Genomic DNA, 21,265 nt, shown 5'->3' with positions numbered 1-21,265 from the left:
CGCGTGTTCAGAGGCAGTTGGACACTTTTTTCAACTGCTCCTGAACTCATTCAATGTTATCCTATGTGTCCATGCACACAGTCTCGTTTTTTGCCGTTTTTATGCAGTTGCTTTTAATCTCGTAACTTGTGGCAGGTGACGTGGCAAGTGACGTGGCAAGTGGACAATCCCCTTGTGGCAGGGGACGTGGCAAGTGACGTGGCAAGTGAACAATCCACTTGTGGCAGGGGACGTGGCAAGTGACGTGGCAAGTGGACAATCCACAACTTGTGTCAGGTGACGTGGCAAGTGACGTGGCAAGTGGACAATCCACAACTTGTGGCAGGTGATGTGGCAAGTGATGTGGCAAGTGGACAATCCACTTGTGGCAGGTGATGTGGCAGGGGACGTGGCAAGTGACGTGGCAAGTGGACAATCCACAACTTGTGGCAGGTGACGTGGCAGGTGACGTGGAAAGTGATGTGGCAAGTGGACAATCCACAACTTGTGGCAGGTGATGTGGCTGGTGACGTGGCAAGTGGACAATCCACAACTTGTGGCAGGTGACGTGGCAGGTGACGTGGAAAGTGATGTGGCAAGTGGACAATTTACAACTTGTGGCAGGTGATGTGGCTGGTGACGTGGCAAGTGGACAATCCACAACTTGTGGCAGGTGGCATGGCAGGTGACGTGGAAAGTGGACAATCCACATCTTGTGGCAAGTGACGTGGCAGGTGATGTGGCAAGTGACGTAGCAAGTGGACAATCCACAACTTGTGGCAGGTGATGTGGCAAGTGACGTGGCAGGTGATGTGCCAAGTGGAAAAACCACATCTTGTGGCAAGTGACATGGCAGCTGACGTGGCAAGTGACGTGGCAAGTGACGTGGCAAGTGGACAATCCAAAACTTGTGGCAGGTGACGTGGCAAGTGACGTGGCAGGTGACGGGGCAAGTGGACAATCCACAACTTGTGGCAGGTGACGTGGCAAGTGACGTGGCAAGTGGACAATCCACAACTTGTGGCAAGTGACATGGCAGGTGGCAAGTGATGTGGCAAGTGGACAATCCACAACTTGTGACAGGTGACGTGGCAAGTGACATGGCAGGTGATGTGGCAAGTCACGTGGCAAGTGGAAATTCACAACTTGTGGCAGGTGATGTGGCTGGTGACGTGGCAAGTGGACAATCCACAACTTGTGGCAGGTGGCATGGCAGGTGACATGGAAAGTGGACAATCCACATCTTGTGGCAAGTGACGTGGCAGGTGATGTGGCAAGTGACGTGGCAAGTGGACAATCCACAACTTGTGGCAGGTGATGTGGCAAGTGACGTGGCAGGTGATGTGGCAAGTGGACAATCCACAACTTGTGGCAGGTGACGTGGCAAGTGACGTGGCAAGTGGACAATCCAAAACTTGTGGCAGGTGACGTGGCAAGTGACGTGGCAGGTGATGTGGCAAGTGGACAATCCACAACTTGTGGCAAGTGACGTGGCAAGTGGACAATCCACAACTTGTGGCAGGTGACGTGGCAAGTGACGTGGCAGGTGATGTGGCAAGTGACGTGGCAAGTAGACAATCCACAACTTGTGGCAGGTGATGTGGCAAGTGACGTGGCAGGTGATGTGGCAAGTCACGTGGCAAGTGGACAATCCACAACTTGTGGCAGGTGATGTGGCTGGTAACGTGGCAAGTGGACAATCCACAACTTGTGGCAGGTGGCATGGCAGGTGACGTGGAAAGTGGACAATCCACATCTCGTGGCAAGTGACGTGGCAGGTGATGTGGCAAGTGATGTGGCAAGTGGACAATCCACAACTTGTGGCAGGTGACGTGGCAGGTGATGTGCCAAGTGGACAATCCCCAACTTGTGGCAAGTGACGTGGCAAGTGACGTGGCAAGTGGACAATCCAAAACTTGTGGCAAGTGACGGGGCAAGTGACGTGGCAGGTGATGTGGCGAATCACGTGGCAAGTGGACAATCCACAACTTGTGGCAGGTGACGTGGCAGTTGGACAATCCACAACTTGTGGCAGATGACGTGGCAAGTGACGTGGCAAGTGGACAATCCACAACTTGTGGCAGGTGCCGTGGCAAGTGACACGCTAAATACAAGTACACTGCAGCTCTCACAGCTGCTGCTACTCACTCTGGTCTCACAAAATTGCTGAAATAGTTAATAATACTGTTTTTTGAGCTGGGGAGGGTCTATGATGTTAGCTTAACTAAACGCTTCTAGACGCAAACGCGGTAAAACGCCACTAAATCGTGGTAAAAATCGCGGCAAAACGCACGTCTTGTGTGCATGAAGCCTTAAACATGATTTTTTTTTTGCATCTTTTTTTGTTTGTTTAGCAAAAAATAAAACTCCGAGCTGTAATTAAATACCACCAAAAGAAAGCTCTATTTGTGGGAAACAAATGATAAAAATTTCATTTGGGTACAGTGTTGTATGCCCACGCAATTGTCATTCAAAGTGCATCAGCGCTGAAAGCTGAAAATTGGTCTGGGACTGAGGGGGGTTTAAGTGCCCAGTAAGCAAGTGGTTAAAAAAAATTAATTACTTTACAATTCCTTTAAAATATTCTCTGTGGTGACATTTGGTTTCAAACTGTCAAACAGACTTTTTAGACTACAGCAAGTTTTACTGGTAAAGCAGGTATTTAGAAAATGTATCTTCTGATTACCCTATTTCTATGTATTCAGTACAGGCATACCCCACTTTTAAGTACACAATGGGGTTTATTTACTAAAGCCAGAAAGTGCAGAATCAGGCTCACTTCTGCATAGGAACCAATGAGCTTCTAACCCCAGCTTGTTCAATTAAGCTTTGGTAATAAAACCTGGAAGCTCATTGGTTTATATGCAGAAGTGAGCCTGATTTTGCACTTTCCAGCTTTAGTAAATAAACTCCATTGTGTACTTAAAAGGGGGTATGCCTGTATATATCACCAGGTTGAATTGGCCGGGCTGAAGAAATGACAGAGGGATGATATAAATACCTTTTTAAGCTTCATGCTCCACATTTAAAGATTAAACTAAAGTTCATAAGGTAAAGCACTGACTCCCTTTTTAAAGGCTAGAGGAAGACAGGGGACGTGTTTAGGCAAAACACAGCATTCAGGCATACAATTGAAAGTGGGCAAAGCCCCCTTATGGAAAGAACTGCGCATTCTTCAGATTAACAACTATACAGCATGAAAAACTAAAAACACACTGTACAAAAAAAATTATGATTTCACTAACAATAAACAGTTACCTGAAGCTTGCCTTACACCTGAAAGATTTTGTTAGAAAACTGTCATTTTTGGAACATTCATTCAATTATCTAAAAGTTAAATGGGATGATTCAACAAGTGGTTTTGACCACAGCGAGTGAAATAAAAATTGAAGGGTATGGATAGAAAATTTTTGTAGCATCTTATGTGAATTGGTACATTTCCAATTGTTGAATTCACTCCTGGCCAAGAAAAATTGTAACTGCTCCTGCACTTATCAAAGTTATGCTGGAAGTTGAATACTTATTCTATGAAAATTGAATACATTGACATTGACATTGAGATGGTACTCAAACGAAAAAGTCCTTTTAAATAAGTCCATGAAAGTACCATTGAATGGTTGAATGATTAAGTTTTATACTTTCTCACCCAAATGTTCAAACAAAATTCTACAGGTGTAAGGCCTGCAATATTCTATAATAAATAATCCATACACATCCACTACATAATGGTCCTATAATCTATTTTTTGTTAAATCATTTCCTAATGTGTTTTTCTGTCTCTCTTTAATTTGTTTGGAAGGAGCAGTACATGTTAACTACAGGAAAGTGCACTGTTCTATGTGCACTACAAATCCCATAGTCCATAGTGTCCAGACCATCTCAGGAATGAGCAAGAAAGGGCAGCTAAGCTCCTACATACAGTGATACAGTGATACCATGGAGTATGGGCATACCCTCTAATAGGAAGTCAGATCACAGCAGCTAAAAAAAGGAATTTGGAAATTTGGAAGAAGCCGAGAAAGTACTAGAAAGTAAAATAGAAAGTACTTTTGAGTTAAGAATACATACAAAAAAGTTTTTTTGTTTTTTTTTATCTGAATGTAGCAAGGTCCCAGGCTCCTTCAGTCTAATGAGAACCTCCAGGGCCAAAGACAGATGGCATCCTTCTGTATGTGGTGGGTTGTGAGGCATGGTGGGTGCAGAGTAATTAAAGTTATTGGGTGCCAGATACGTCTTGAATGCAAAAGAAAGTTTATTTCTCTTAGACCCCTTTCACACTGGAGGGGTTTTTCAGGTGCTTTAACGCAAAAAATAGCGCCTGAAAAAAGCCTCAGCTGCAAACCCAGGGTGAAAGCCTAAGTGCTTTCACACTGGGGCGCTGCGCTGGCAGGGCATCACAAAAAGTCCTGCAAGCAGCTTCTTTGCAGCGCTATAGGAGCGGTGAATACACCGCTCCTATAGCACCCCTGCCCATTGAAATCAATGGGCAGCGCCAACGTACTGCCGGCAAACCCCTGCTGCAGCGGCATTTTGTGGGTGGTTTTAAACCTTTTTCTGCCTCTAACGGGGGTTAAAACCGCCCCGCTTGCAGCCGAATAGCGCCGCTGTTGCCACGGGCGCTTTCAGTGTGAAAGGGCTCTTAACAAAAAAATGTTTTGGGGGAGAGATGGTTAGGGCCAGGACACCCTTAGGTAGTTGCAAGATTAATTGGCAGACTCAATAGGAGGAAAGCCATGCAGGGAAAGGCATCCAGCTAGATGCCACATCTGCATGTGCAGGATAGCTGTCTCCTATGGCAACAGTCTTTAACAGTTCCTAACACAAAGCGCAACAATTCTTTCAACTTCACTACAATCGCTCCTTGTAGTTCTTCAGCCCACTGAGCTCCCAGTCTCTCACTAAACCCACTGATTCACTGCCACTGAATCCCTTGAGCTCCTCCAATCTACACGGTGGTATCTTCCTCAAGCATCGCCCCCACGTTTCTGCTGGGTCCCTAGCTTGGCACTCAAGATACTTCTCAAGCTTCACCCCACTGGCCTGCTCAGACCCTGGCTTGACACACAAGGCTGCTCTGCAAGCATCCCCTCTGCTGGCTGGGTCCCTGGCTTGATACCTTCTGAAGTTTCCCAATTCTTCACTGTCCCCGGTTGGTGAGAATACTGCTCTGGTACTTGCTGGTGACAGCTTCCCCTCTACCTCCAACCACGACAGGTTCTCTGGCTGGCAGAACCACCACTTTTGGTTGGACTGCAAATCGCAGTCCCAAACTTGCGCTGCTCTCTTGCTTCTGAATAGGCCTTGAGACAGCCTAGCAACCAGATGTGCCTGGAATAGGCCAATCTCCGGCCTAGCAGCCCAGTCAATACAACACACGTCGACCCAGACAGGCATCAAGGTGGCACAGAAGACAGATCACCTGACTCTACCCAAATATATAGGTTCTCCCAGCAGGCCAGAGGATTCAAGAGAACCCCTGCCCATTGGCTGAGATGCTCCATATACCCATAATCTGACCTTGCATTGCCCTTCTTGTATCCAGTACCACCAAGTACCCGGCCACCTAGTGGTAGAAGAGAAAAGCAGGCCAAACTTAGGGAGGAATCAATGGATCTCTAACAACTAGCCAAGATGACTATTCCTGGCAAGTAAATTTCAAGCAGCAGCCCTGACTAAACTCCAGGGTGCTACATGAGTTTAGTGTTACTTTAAAATGACTGTTAAAGTAGACCTCTATTTTAGTAAAAATGTAGCTCAAATACTTACATTTCCTCCAAAAACTTCAGCTTCAAGATCCATCCAAAGGCATTCACATGATCAATTGCCAAGTCATGGTCATGTGGCCCCAGCCAAAGGACTAGTGTTTAGACTTACCCTTTGGCTCTCAGTCACATGACTGGGAATGGAGTAGCCCAGAGCAATAGTGGCTTCAGGAAATTATTTCAGCTACTTGTACTCACTGGCGGCTGGTGGTATATTTTGGGGGGCGGCAAACAATGCACCCACAGCCCCCCTGGTTGGTTGCCAGGTCACGCCCACCCCGTTCGGTCGGGTCACTGGCCCCGCACTTACTCCATCTAGGTTGCGGCGCTTGCCATGCATCTCCACCTCCCCTACATCACGCTGTGCGTCTCCTCCCTCCTCTCCTCCGTGCACTGTGCTTCTCCTCCCTCCTCCTCCTAGGCAGCCACCTCTCCTTTTGGCCAATTGGGTGATGGGTCTCAGGATCCATATCACTTGTATATCAATGAAAATTTCCTCATAAAAAATCATGGAAACTCAGATGATTCGTTCCACAACCATTTTTTCATAAGGCCTTTAGTTTATAGTTCATATAAAAAGATTATAGCAATGTGACTAGGTTGTGTAACCATAAAATGTCCATCCACAAAAGGAAGCCTCCACAAGAGGATTATAAGCAAATCCAGCAGGAGTTACAGTGTATAAACAGAAGAGAGGAACCTCAATGAAATAACAATGATTATTTCAGATTTTAGGTGCTGAAAGCGGTACAATTATTTTGCATGAAAATTTGGCGTTTTATATTGTAGGCCTGTAATTCTTAGCCCATGTACACACGGTCGGAGAATCCGTCGGAATGTGTCCTATCGGACCGCGTTGTCGGATAATCCGACTGTGTGTGGTATGCATCGGACTGATTCTGTCGGAATATCCGTCGGACCCAATTTTCCAACTTGTTGGAAATGTTTCCCGACCAACCGGTTCGATCGGACATACTCCGATCATGTGTAGAGAATTTTGATCGGACCAAGTGCCACGCATGCTCAGATCAAATTCCTACATCAAAGCTATTGGCTACTAGCCTGAACGTAGTCCCATCGTAACGAAATTATGTCATCACGTTCTGAATGATCGGATTTTTCGACAACTTAGTCCGACCGTGTGTATGCAACAGTTTCGGACAAGATCCGACGGATTTGGTTGTCGAAATCTCCGACCGTGTGTACAGGGGCTTAGGAATAACTCACTTAAATCTGTCCAAACAAGAGTCTAGTAGACATCCCGGGTATGATAAAGTTTGAAAAATGTAATCATAAATTATAATATAAAGCAAATAGTACATGGATAAAAATCAGTTCATGTCCTGAAAATATCAGTACTAACACAGCGCTAAACAATAAACAAATTAAAGTCCCAAATAACAGCATAAAAATCCAAAAGGAGATTGTGCAGAAAGGGTGACAATGATGGTATAATCAACGCTGTGAGGTGATAATAATGTTCATCAAAAAGTGCTGTAACTACTCCATCCACCAGGATTGCACCAATATTTCATCTGGCACGAGAAGAGAGAAGATATGGTGCAGCAGAAAGAGTGAGAGCCCAGAAGCAAGCAAGGAAGCGTGTTTGGCAGACGAACCCTGGTGGAGGACATTTGAATTGCGGTATATAAAAACTGGATTATTCCCTTAAAGGCACTTATTATTCTTATATCTGGTGAGTTTAACCCCCTGAGGGGATACGAACTTCGCGTGGTGAAATATTGGTGCAATCCTGGTGGATGGAGTAGTTACAGCACTTTTTGATGAACATTATTATCACCTCACAGCGTTGACTATACCATCATTGTCACCCTTTCTGCACAATCTCCTTTTGGATTTTTATGCTGTTATTTGTGACTTTAATTTGTTTATTGTTTAGCGCTGTGTTAGTACTGATATTTTCAGGACATGAACTGATTTTTATCCATGTACTATTTGCTTTATGACTTTTTCTACTTTAACGGCTGCTGCCCTATAGACCCTCGAGACTAATTCGATAGGTCATTATTATATCTGTTTACTATTTTTCTGAATGTTTGGTCTGCTGAAATAGGCACTGAGTGGGGTACTGTGGGCCTATCTTATACCCTTTTTGTTCTATAAATTATAATATAATAAATAACTATAAATAATTATACCAAATAATAATATAACAATAATAAAAATTATTCAATAATGTAATCAAATCAAAAACACTGAAATTTGTTCAGTTGCAGAACATTACTGTATGTAATGTGTGTGTTTCACTTTTTGAATTTGGCACCGTTATCCGTCCCCGTGCATCACAATGCTCGCAGTGAACGGAGATCGGCTCCGTGATAGATCGAGCGGAGCACGGCTCACTCGTACAGCGGGGGGACATCGCTGGATCCAGGGGAGAAGGTAAGTAAACTCTCCCTGCATTCAGCGATGCGGTCCTAAGTCTGGCTCGGGGTTATCGCTTTTGGTATAAAATCTCCACCCCAAGCCAGACTCGGGAATAACGCCAGGGGGGTTAATGAAAGTACAACATTTAGCAACTCACATGGTTGATGATTAAAAGAGGTACATCTGTCTGCAGTATACAGGCATCCGGGGTAAAGCTGTCCACACAGACCGTCCTCCGTACTGCCGGCTCTCACCGCTGTCAGTCTGCAATCGTGACTGGAAGACTACCCTGCAGTAGAGATATGAAAGAGAGGCTTGAAGCACTCGTGGAGCACAGCGTGGAAGGGATGATGTCGAAGGAGGTGCGAGAGATGGTCTATGTGGACAGCTTTACCCCAGATACCTGCATACTTGGCTGTTTTAATCATCAACCATGTGACTTGCTAAATGTTGTACCTTCAATAAATGTATCCATATTACTAAACTTAGAGGCACCTCTCTTCTGTTTTATACTCAGTTGTGGCATGACACTATTTGTATATCAAGAAATCGCTTGTATATCACGTCAAAAATGTATTTACAATTGTTGCTTGTCTTGCAAAACGCTCAAGGTACTCTCAAACCAAGGTTTTACCATATTGTAATTTCTACATCTGCTTTCAAAGTCCTGATACATTTTAAACATGACAGCTTTTGTAATTCCTGTAATAGTTATTAAAGTACGTATTGTTTTTTAAAGTAATTTTTATAGCACCAACACCCCAGGAAAAATTCTTCTGCTGGTCCAGAGTTCAGAAAAGTCCCTATTTACTGCCTTGAAGTTCAAAAGTTCATAAGGAAGTTAATGAAAAGGAAATCTTTTTATTTATATAAGCATTCAGTTAAAATTTAAAGAAAAGAAGAATGAACGCAATTTGACTGCGATCTGATGTAGAGAATGGCTTTCCAGTGCTTTCAAACTATACTTCATTCCAGCAACTAAAAACAAGGTAGAAACAAATATCTGGAAGCTATTTTACCTGCCAAGTGATTTGTAACTTTTTTCAGCCAGCCCTGAGATTGACACAGCCCCAGCCAAATAACACAGCCATGATCGTGACCGACCTATTTTTACTTTAGTTAAAGTGGAACTTCACTCCACAAATCAACATTGATTATTTTTAATCCAAATGCTGCTAGCGTAGTAAATATATAGGAAGGTGTATCATATTTCCTTGTTTTAACTTTTTATTTATTTATTTCTTTAGTTACTTCCTGGTTTCTTGCCTAGGAAAATGATGTCATACATCACAGTCTTCAGGAGGGGAGGAGAGGAGGAGGGGCTTTCGCAGCTAAGCACACTATCCTGCAAGCATGCAGGATAAGGGCAGATGGATTCCAAGAAGTATCTGCTACATGAATGATCTGCCCTTACTTAAGATGGCCCTCAGCCAGAAAAAGTAAGGAGTGTTTTTCAAAGTGAATTCTCAACAGAATAAATAATGGAGACATGAATGGATGGGGGAATTTGTTTTGAACATTAAAAAATAATAAAAAGGTGTTTTTGGTTTGTGCTGCACAGATGCAGTAAAGTTTCAGTTTGTACTTAAACTCCCAAAATGCAGTCATTCTGTTGTTCAAAACCTCCCCCTTCCCCTTCACAATCACAGATGTCTATTTTTTCTGTGTTTATTTATTTTCAAGTCACATCTCCCAGAAAGCTGCAGGACACAGAAAAGCTGGCGGGCATTACTAGCACATCATCGGGAGCTGGCCAGCTGAAGAGTACCAAGATGGGGGCATGTGACCTAGGCTGGTCATCCGAACAGCAGATCTCAGCAGGACAACAATAGATTTCATGTCTGGATAAGAATGTGTTCAGAAGACAACCCAGCATTACAGAAAAGAGTGAAACTTCAGTCATTTTTTTCATCTTTCCATCTATGAAATCTTCTGCCATTGTTGTTTTAACTTTGGATAGTAAAACATTTTTTTTCTGACACTAAATACCTTATACAGCCCACTTCCTGTTTCTTGTCTGGAAAAAAGCCTAGGCTTATGACAGCATACACAACTCTCTTTCACTCTTGTGAGTGTTTGCCAGGAAGGGAGGGGGGTGAGTCATAAGAGGGCCAATGAGAGCTGCAGAGCTGGAGGTGTGACTCTGTGTGTCTGTGTAAATCCAGGAAGTGAACAGGCAGTAGCTTCAGCTACCCACAGTTAAAATGGATGCAGCCAGACTTAGTAGAGGGAGATTTCTGCAGCATATTTGGCAAGTATAGAATCACAGTATATATAAAATGTAATGCTAATGGTTGGAGGGAAGCTTCAGAATGGCAAAGTTGTTTTTATTACAAATTATATGAGCAGATTGCAGTTCCCTTTTAGGTCCTGCTTTAAGTAATACAGCTTTTCAACTTCCTGCCCCAGCATGTGACTCAACAATATAGAAGCCGATGTCCTCCTGTTACAGGTTTAGTCAGGTCAAAAAAGACACAAGTACATCTAGTTCAACCAATAGAAAAAAACAAATAGAAAATAGAAAACCTCCATACACCAAATTCTATGCCCTCAGATCCAGAGAATACCCTACAAAGTATGGTCCAATTTGTTAAATCAAGGGAAAAAAAATCTTTCCTTATTCCCTGAAGGTAATCAGGTATTCCCTGGAACAACCAACAGTGCCTATACATTTTAAAATCCAGTTATATTGTATCTATTTAGGAATGCATCCATGTCTTTTTTAATACAATCTACTGAGCTGACCAGAACTAGTTCTTGTGGGAGCCTATTCTACATTTTCACAGCTCTAATGCTTCGTACACACAATCGGACCTTCCGACAACAAATGTTCGATGGGAGCTTGTTGGAATTTCCAGACCGTGTGTAGGCTCCATCGGACATTTTTTGTCGGAATTTCCGACAACAAAAATTGTTGTTGGAAATTCCTATCGTGTGTACACAATTCCGACGCACAAAATTCCACGCATGCTTGGAATCGAGAAGAAGAGCCGCACTGGCTATTGAACTTAATTTTTCTCGGCTCGTCTTACATGTTGTATGTCACCGCGTTCTTGACGATCTGAATTTCTGACAACATTTGTGCAACTGTGTGTATGCAAGACAAGCTTGAGGCAACATCCGTCTGAAAAAAAAACCAGGATTTCCTTGTCGAAATGTTCGATCGTGTGTATGCAGCATTACTGTGAAGAGCCTTCTTGTATGTGAAGGTTGAATCTCTTTTTCTCCAGATGTAAAGATTGCCCCCCTTGTCCCTTGTAAATACCTTAAAGCGGAGGTCCACCCAAAAGTGGAAGGACCTTCCAGTTATCTGATTCCTTCCCCACCCCTCCGGTTCTACAATTTGCACCTTAAGGGGGGGAGGGGAGGAGCGGGTACCTGTTTTTGACAGGTACCCTTCCCCACTTTTGTCAGACCTTGCCACGGTGAGGTACGCCAGAAGTTCGGCCCCCCCCTCCTCCCTCTGGCGCCCAGGCCATGCAGAAAGCACAGCGTGCTTCGCACATGAGCAGTAGGGACCCGGCTGTGAAGCCAAAAGGCTTCACTGCCTGGTTCCGTTACCGGCAATGGTGATGGCAGCACCCAACAGCCGATGGAAACATCGCTGGATTCCAGGACAGGTAAGTGCCCTAATATTAAAAGTCAGAAGCTGCAGTATGTGTAGCTGCTGACTTTTAATTTTTAGGGGGTGGAACTCCGCTTTAAAGTGAATACCTCACTATATGGACCACTTGTGTAGTTGTTTTTGGTGATCATACCCCCCCCCCCCCCTTATACGCCTCTTCTCAAGACAGAATAAATTCAGATCAGCTAACCTTTCCTCATATTAATGCCATTTCCCTTTTGTCTCTTGGGCTGAGTGATACCATACTTTAATTCCATGATTCTGGTATCAAGACTGTGTTACAAGTAGACCGTGTAATTTAAAGTGCATTAACAATTTTTAATGAATATATAACTGCCCAAATTCAGATTTCATTTACCTATAGCCCTAGGTTTAGGGTGTGGGTTCAGTACATTTTTTGGCCAGGCAGTAAAAACTGGTGTGAACGAACACAGCAAAATGAGGAAGTGATTTAACCTCAAAAGAAGAATTCTTGGTATGAGAGTATTTAGCAGTTGTGAGTGACAGAGAGAGGCTCTGTCACTGTAAGTATTTAGGAAAAGGGGACACGGGAGTCTCATTGGGGGTTAATTTGAGCTTCAGAACTAGCATTCTGTGGTTCAGGATCGGAAGGTTCGATCCTGGGTCCAGATTTTGCTAGACGCCTTCAGCCTGGCTCACTACACAGGTGTGCAGGGACATTATATAATCAGGTCTGAGCATTGCTCAGAGCTCCCATTTTGAAGACAGCTTCCAGTTTGGAGACCACTCCCAGTGTGGGAAACCGTAGGTCTCACCTGGGGTCAAGGGGCCCAGCCAGAACCCACGAAGACAGAGGTGTCCTCGAGGGGTCAGAAGGCCCAGCCAGAAGCCATGAGACAGAGGTCTCCTTGAGGGGTCAGAGGGCCCAGCCAGAAGCCACGAGACAGAGGTCTCCTTGAGGGGTCAGAGGGCCCAGCCAGAAGCCACGAGACAGAGGTCTCCTCGAGGGGTCAGAAGGCCCAGCCAGAAGCCACGAGACAGAGGTCTCCTTGAGGGGTCAGAAGGCCCAGCCAGAAGCCACGAGACAGAGGTCTCCTTGAGGGGTCAGAAGGCCCAGCCAGAAGCCACGAGACAGAGGTCTCCTTGAGGGGTCAGGGGGCCCAGCCGGAAGCCACGAGACAGAGGTCTCCTTGAGGGGTCACAGGGCCCAGCCAGAAGCCACGAGACAGAGGTCTCCTTGAGGGGTCAGAAGGCCCAGCCAAAAGCCAGGAGACAGCAGGTCCAGGAGTCAGGTCGACTCCTATCAGGGGTGTCAGAAAAATCCCAATACTTAGGCTAGAGGTGGACCATGCAGCAGGGTGCTGCAACTGAAGGCTAGAGAGTCAAGTGTTCTGAGAGAGTTGGATGACACAGTCAAAGGAACTGGTAAAAGGAGCAGCAGTGCTGCCAACACGTAAGCCAGGTGGCACAGCTCATTGTAAATGCACCTGCTACTTGAGTTTAATCACCCCAATCTCACACAGTCTAAACAAAGCCTTGGCCTCATGTACATTGCTGCTGCTAAATAGACAATTAGGAGCAGTTGGGCATTTTTTTCAGCTGCCCCTGAACTCTCCTCTGTTATCTTATCAGTACATGCGCAAAGGGTGGTTTACAGTTGTTTCTAGGCAGTTGAGTTTAGAGGCCTTTTTTGGAAAGCAAAAAAATTAGTTCAGACGCTGTGTTTAGAGGCATTTCAAGCGCCAAACGTTCTAAACTCGGCTAAACGCGGTAACTTGCGTTTATCCGCGTTTTGTTTACAGGTTTTTTTTATTTTTGGATATTTTGAAAAAAAAATAAAACATTTTTTTCAAAAGCTTCTAAACGCGGCATGTAAACGTGGCAAAATGGACATTTTAAACGTGAGTTACTATCTGTCAAGTTAAATCGTTCAGGGGAGCTTTTAAAAAGGTCCCGTGTACATTAAGCCATTTTTGTGTTCATGTGTTACCTTGCCTGTGAATGTCAGGCGGCTGAAGGAGAGGTGTGTTTAAGTGGAGTGGAGGAAATGCTGCGCTGGATGGAATAGCACATGCCTTGGATGGAATAGCACATGCCCTGGATGGAATAACATATACCAGTTTGACCTTGATTATATTGGGGTCCACGGTTGGAGGTGAGCAGATTAATTTCCCTGATTAGTCGCATTCACAGTGGGAATAGCGCAGGCTATGGATTGAGGATTATACTTGCATATGCATTTAAGGCTGTCATTGTAAGTGCTTTTTTGGCAAGTGCATGAAAATATCTTTTTATACAGAGAAAACTATTTTTAATTTTTTATTTGTATGTATCCTTACCTGTGAGTCTGGAACTGCTGATGGAGAAGGAGAATACAGAAGCATGCTGAGGGGGATGTATATTTGAATGTGTTGAATTTTGCTTATACATTGTTAAAAAATACTAATAAATAAAAATATCTAAAAACGAATAATACAGTTTGTAAATGTGTCTAATCGTGATTAATCATTCCTCCATGTGATCAAAATTATTTGGAATACTCTACCAGGTTGTATCTTCCAAGAAACATCAATTCAAGTACATAAGAAAGTATATAAAAACAGACCTCGCCAATACTATAGGAGACATCCACTTGGTGTTGATGATTTAAGCTTTTATGTCCTTGATATTATATCGCGGTCCACATTAGTAGGTAAGGAGATATATTGCATTGGGTAGATGGGGACACAGCATGTCATTTTGGGAAGTTTCTAGAAATCTTCACATATGTAAAGATAGGTCATGGACTATTGATCATCAGAAGTTTGGACTTTTATTAATTGTTGTACTTTTTCAAGAAATTTGTTATTTCTCCTTCCAGTACACATTTCCCCCCAAACCCCCTCCCAGTTTGCAATCCCCCCATTACAGATACATTTCCCTTAGTAAAGAACTCTTTCCCCAATACATATCTTTCCTCCCCAGTACAGACCACAGACCTGCTAGTACAGACTTCTCCCCCAAGTTCAGATCTCTCCTCCCTAGTACAGACCACAGATCCACAGGTACAGACCTCTCCCACCAGTACAGACATGTTTTCCCCACACTTCTCCCCTCCAATATACAGACCTCTCCTCCAGTGCAGCCCCCCCCCCCCAGTTCAGACCCCTCCCCCACCAGTACAGAGCTCTCCACCACCAGTACAGACTTCTCCATCCCAGTACAGACCTCTCCCCCTCAATACAGACCTCTCCCCCATACCAGACACCTTTTCTCCAGTACATACCCCCCCCCGTACAGAACCCCCCCCCCCCCCCCCCCAGTACAAGCTTTTTCTTTCAGTACAGACCTCTCCAAGAGTAAACAATGCTTGGAACACCACATTTCCACCAGGGCTAATGAGTCAAAAGTTGGGAGGGGTGGAAAACAACCACCCATCAACCCCCCCCCGCTGTTTGCACTTACCCCATTGGCGGCGGCAGCGGGTGGCAGGCAGCATGGCAGCATGATGCAGCAGCCCTGTGTCCTCTCCTCCATGGCGGCATCCAGCTCCTCCCCTCCACCTCCTAGGCATCCAACAGGATTGCCTGTCCTTTCAGCCAATCGGATGACCGGTGTCAAAACCGGCTTCCTGATTGGCTGGGAGGAGGATCAGTGTTACAACAGTGAATGTTCATTCGCTGTTGTAACACACCTGGGTGGGCTCGGAGCGCACTCTCTGTGACTCAAGCCCACCATATATTGAAGCCTATTAGAGCCTCTGGCTCGAATCAGTGCTTCAACAAAACAGCCCCCCTGCATTGAAATCCATGTGCCGGTGTCCCCAAAGGGGCTGGACACATGGAAGGGGCAATGGACAGGGGGGGTGGCTCTCTTGTGCCCATAATGAACAGGCAGCCCCTGCTACAAACTATGGGATATACAGTACTGTATATCTTAAAATGTATCACTCTAGATGTACTGACTGCCTATCTCAATTCTTGAAGTCCTAAAATGTCAGTACAAATACCCCCCAAATTACAGGTATACCCCACTTTTAAGTACACAATGGGGGTTATTTACTAAAGAAACCAATAGAAACCAATGAGCTTCTAACCTTGGCTTATTCAATTAAGCTTTGATAATAAAACCGGGAAGCTCATTGGTTTCTATGCAGAAGTGAGCCTGATTTTGCACTTTCCAGCTTTAGTAAATAAAACCCATTATGTACTTAAAAGTGGGGTATGCCTGTACCCCTTTTTGGAAAGCAGACAATCCAATGTGTGCAGTAGGAGGCATGGTAAGTTTTTTGAGGTTTTAATTTTTTTTTTTTTTGGGGGGAAAATGAAGACATGAAATATTTTTTTATAATAATTTATAATAATTTTTATTATACCCCCCTATATCCCCACGCCCGCGACCCATTCAAGTGAATAGGGGTGTTTGTGTGGGGTCCAAGGCATTAAAGCAGGTGGTGAGGAGACAATACATGCTTCCTCACTTCTTTGGTAAACGCTCTCTGAAGAGTGATCTGATCAATTTTCAGAGAGCATCAAACATGGAATGAGTTCTTATGATGGCACTATGGGGTTGATTTACTAAAACTGGAGAGTGCAAAATCTGGTGCAGCTCTGCATGTAACAAATCAGTTTCTTACTTCAGCTTGTTCAATAAAACTTTAACAAAAACAAATGGAAGCTGATTGGTTTTCTATGCAGAGCTGCACCAGATTTTGCACTGTCCAGTCTTAGTAAATCAACCTCTATTACTGGTGTGCTGATAATCAGGGACGCAGGGACTGGTATAGTAATGATCAGGAACACTGAGACTGGTGCAGTGGTAATTAGGGTCACTGGGACTGGTGTAACAGTGATCAGGAACACAGTGATTGGAATGGTGGTGATTAGGGAAACTATGAGTGGTATGGCAGTGATTAGAGACACTGTAAGTGGTACAGCGGCAATCAGGGACACTGGGACTGGTGTGGAGGTGATCAGGGACATGGTGACTGTTGTGACAGTGATTAGGGACATCGTGAGTGGTGTGGCAGTTATTAGGGGCATGAGTGGTGTGCCAGTGATTAGGGACATCGTGAGCGTTGTGCCAGTGATTATGGATACTGTGACTGGTGCGGCAGTGATTAAGGACACTGAGGTGTGCAGCATTGACTAAGGACACTGACTGGTGTTGTACTGATCAAGGATACTGTGACTGTTTTGGCAGGGATTATGGACACTGTAAGCAATGTGGCAGTGATTAGGGACACTGTGAGTGGTGTGGTGGTGATTAGGGACACTGAGTGGTACAGCAGTGATCAGGTATACTGGAACTGGTGCGCCGGTGATTAGGGAGATCCCCCAGATAAAGTTGCTAAAGGATGAAACAAGGAGGCGGAGCCTAAAGCTGGGGGTTTCTCTGGTTTGTGTATGTGCCTGATGTTAACTGTGAGAGCTGCCGGGTCTAAGCAGCCGGTGGCCTGCGGCTCACTTGTAGCTCTTTGCCAAGTATGCATGTCATCTGGATTATTTGTGCTATACTACAACTCTGCTATTTTTGTGTTTTACATGAGTATATTTCATCATATTTTAATAAAAATATATCACACTATAAGAGTTTTTCCTTTGTTACTTATATGTCTCCCAGAGGGATAGCGTTGCTGGAGGAGGAAAAGAGATGTTTCAAGGAAGAGCCTTGGCAATTACCACCTTGTTTGTGAATATTCAAGCTGTGTTTGCCTAATCTGTCAAAGGATAGCCACACACTTTTAGTAAGTGCATTCTCTGGGTGCGGTGAAGGGTACATGTTTGGGAAGTCTTCGGAAATTTGAAGTTTCACATGGTGGTGGAAGTTTTTCAGCTCATTCACCACTGGACTTTGTTAAATTTGTTTGCACATATTTTTTTTGTGCGGGAGTACTTGTATATTCAGTAGGATAAAATGATGTGCATGTCTTAAATTGGTTCTAAAGGCAGAAGTTTTTTTTTATCTTAATGCATTCTTTGCATTAAGATAAAAAAAAAAACTTTTATGTGCAGCAACCCCCCTAATACTTACCTGAGCCCAATCTCAATCCTGCAATGCTGCACAAGAGCCTCAGCTGTCCCGGACTCTCCCTCCTGATTGGCTGAGACACAGTGCGGGGTGCCATTGGCTCCCACTGCTCTCAATCAAAGTCAGTGAGCCAATGAGGATAGAGAGGGGGCAGGGCCAAGCCGCAGCTCCGTGGCTGAATGGACACACAGAGCAGTGGCTTGCCTTGGGTGTCCCCATAGCAAGTTGCTTGTTGTGGGGGCACTCAGCGGGAGGGAAGGGCCAGAAGGGCTGATGAGAGACCAGAGAAGAGGAGGATCTGGGCTGCTCCGTGCAAAACCACTACACAGAGCAGGTAAATATATCATGTTTGTTAATTTTAAACAAAAACAAAAAATTGTTTAATATCACTTTAAAGTGTAACTAAAGGCAAAACTTTGTTATAAGTGTGGATAGGTATTAGAACAGTTTATATCCTATTTCCTATTATCACTGAAATTGAAAGAAGATCTCCAATTCTCAGTTGTCACCGGGACAGGAATGGAGGGGAAATCTTCCAGCGGTGACACTGGTTCTGGGTTATAACCCTCCTTTACTCCACCCAAAATATTAATAAAAAAAGCTTTGCCTTTAGTTCCACTTTAACTGCATGCCGACCAGCCACCGTCATTATACTGAGGCAGGTCACCTCGTTCCCGCAAAACGCTGTAGCTGTAGGTCGGCCCTTTAAAGAGCTATAGCAGACGCGCGAGCCTGCTGCATAGTGGGGGAACTGATGTGCATGACGCCATGATATCTGCCGGCCACCTGTGATCACTCCACAGAGAGATGGTGATGGTGATCTGTCAATTTAAACTAACAGATCCCCATTCTTTCAGGGGAGTAGAGAATGAGTGTCTGTTCCTAGTGTTTAGGAACATGGAGCTCTCTCCTCCTCCAGTCAGTACACTGCCCCCACAATTAGAAACACCTTCCAAGGGAACACATTTTACCCCTTGTTTGCCTCTAGTGTTAACGCCTTCCCCACCAGTGACATTTATACTGTAATCAGTGCATTTTTATAGCACTTATTGCTGTATAAATGTCAATGGTCCAAAAAAGGGTAAAAAATGTCTGATCTGCCTGCCGCAATTTCACAGTCCCGCTAAAAATCGATGATCACCGCCATTACTAGTAAGACAAATTATTAATAAAAATGCCATAAATCTACTCCCTATTTTGTAGATGCTATAACTTTTGCGCAAACCAATCAATATACGCTTATTGCATTTTTTTTTACCAACAATATGTAGAAGAATACATATTGAATTGATGAAGAAATTCATAATTTTGGATATTTATTATAGCAAAAAAGTAAAAAATATAGTTTTTTTTTTCAAAATTGTCTTTTTTTGTTTATAGCGCAAAAAAAAAAGCAAAAAAAAATAAAAACGCAGAGATGATCAAATACCACCAAAAGAAAGCTCTATTTGTGGGAAAAAAAGGATGTCAATTTTGTTTACAGCATCGCACAACTATGCAATTGTCAGTTAAAGCGGTGTAGTGCCGTATCGCAGAAAATGGCTCTTCATTAAGAGGGGAAATCTTCTGGTCCTTAAGTGGTTAATAGACATCTCATAATGCATATGTAAATACATGAAAATAGAGTCAAAGCAGGACACTAATCTTACCTTATCTTACCAAGATAGTCACATCATATACTGTATATTGTACATATCACTCTGCCAGTCCCAAAAAGTACAAATATCCATAAATGTTTGTTCAAACATTTTATTTGTTTTTCACTTCCTCAAACCTTAATCACATCATCTAGTGGTAAGACTGTGCCCTTTCATCAAATAGAAACGGTGTGCTATATATTTATTTCTTTTATTTATTTATTTATATTTCCTTTTGCAAACCAGTATTTGAGCAACTGAAAAAAAATCAAATTTAAAAAGTCTGGATGGTCTTCTATTGATATTTATAAAAGTCTGTTGATCAAAGTTGATATTTATTTAAAGCAGCTTGTAAATGATCATCATCTAAGATAATATTATATAAACGATCTTACTAAACAGAGAATTGTTAGATGTCGAAAACCAGAGACAGCCCCAGGGGGAAAACTTTCACATAACACAACTCCAACAGTAGTGCTTATTGAGATATATATATATATATATATATATATATATATATATATACATGTGTGTGTGTGTGTGTGTGTGTGTGTGTGTGTGTATGTGTGTATATATATATATATATATATATATATATATATATCTATATCTATATAAACTATGACCTGAAACATGATTACATTGTTAATAGATCCATGTACAGATTCTGCAAGATCGAGAGAAATAGATTTTCCTACCTGCAGTAACGATCAGTCCATGGAGTGACTGGGACTCATTAGTTACTCCAAGCAGGGGTCTCTATACAGCAAGTAGGTGTCTTTCTCCTCTCCAGCAGGCAGGGATCTCTATTCAGCAGCCAGGGGTCTCTATCCAGCAGGAAATGTTCTCTATACAACAGTCAGGGGTTTTTATCCAGCAGGTAGGGGTCTCTATTCAGCAATGTTCTCTATTCAGCAGGTAATGTTCTCTATCCAGTAAGCAGGGGTCTCTATCCAGCAGGCAGGGGTCTCTAGTTCCAGGTATGGCAGCAGCAGGTGTGAGATCGGATCAGGACACTCCCATACACTCAGCTGCCCTCCTGTCCTCACAGCTCCATCCAGCACACTTCTCAGCAAAGCAAGCTGTTCCCCATGAGACCATGCCCAGGGCACAATCCTCTCCTCGTTAGTAATCCACACTGTATGTTTATTGCACACACTAAACCATAGCTCCCAACTGTCCCTGATTTCCTGAGATTGTCCCTGATCTGGAGCAATGTCCCTCTGTCCCCCTCATTTGTCCCTCATGTTGGTCTGATCTATATAGTTGTATATAGAAATGCACTTTTTAGCTTTCTAAAAGTGTTTCCCAGTGCTAAACCTTTCATACAGTTTCTAAGTTGCTGCATTTGTACATTTTAAAAGCCAATATACATGAATAATAGTGGTAAAGAAAATTTAATTAACGTTAATTAACGTTTTGTTTTTTTTGGTAAATTCTCCTTTAAGGGGGTGTGGCAGGGGCGTGTCCTATGCCTGCACACATTTGACAGTACGTGTCCCTCATTTCCATCTGAAAATGTTGGGAGGTAAGATTAAACCACTAGCAATAAACCTGGATGACACTGGGAATAGCTGGATACTAACACAGAAAACACAGTTCCTATGAAGTGATCAATAACAGGTCTAGAGACATTTAATACAGGCAATACTGCTGCTAGCAAAACATTGCTTCCCTTAAAAAGGAAATGCAAGAATTGGTAGGAAGCAGCATTATATTCCTATGTAATGAGCAGCACACACTCCTGTTGTAAGGGACATTAGAATACTTTTACTACATTGGTAATGTATGCATAGGATTAGTACATATAAGATTCACCTGAACCAGCTGCTGCTAGGAGTGACATTGCTCCTAGTATGGCCAGTGACCATAGTGTCTTGTTACATAGGGGCTCTCCTAATTAC

At 43.6% G+C, this 21,265-nt stretch overlaps 2 protein-coding genes across 3 annotated transcripts in view; one reads left to right on the top strand and one right to left on the bottom strand.

The window, feature by feature from the left end:
* The window catches only part of TMC5 (transmembrane channel like 5), a 319,514-nt gene extending 298,927 nt beyond the window's left edge, over positions 1 to 20,587 (bottom strand). The window contains exons 1-2 of one of the 2 annotated variants that reach the window (XM_077448949.1): positions 20,060 to 20,587; positions 8,287 to 8,418 (exon numbers count right to left, since the gene is read on the bottom strand). The gene's annotated coding sequence lies outside the window, so the exon portion shown is untranslated. The remainder of the gene's footprint in view (positions 1 to 8,286; positions 8,419 to 20,059) is intronic. The other variant, XM_077448948.1, reaches the window with a different exon arrangement.
* The window catches only part of TMC7 (transmembrane channel like 7), a 149,289-nt gene continuing 146,006 nt past the window's right edge, over positions 17,983 to 21,265 (top strand). The window contains exon 1 of the mRNA XM_077448950.1: positions 17,983 to 18,058. Coding sequence (XP_077305076.1) covers positions 17,998 to 18,058 — 61 coding nt within the window. The 5' untranslated portion in view covers positions 17,983 to 17,997. The remainder of the gene's footprint in view (positions 18,059 to 21,265) is intronic.

The sequence above is a fragment of the Lithobates pipiens genome, unplaced genomic scaffold, assembly GCF_037356315.1.
Source record: "Lithobates pipiens isolate NorthernLeopardFrog02 unplaced genomic scaffold, aLitPip1_a1.2 Scaffold_22, whole genome shotgun sequence".
NCBI classification, from domain to species: domain Eukaryota; kingdom Metazoa; phylum Chordata; class Amphibia; order Anura; family Ranidae; genus Lithobates; species Lithobates pipiens.
The sequence above is the reverse complement of the archived record's forward strand: the minus strand, read 5'-3'. Positions and strand labels throughout refer to the sequence as shown.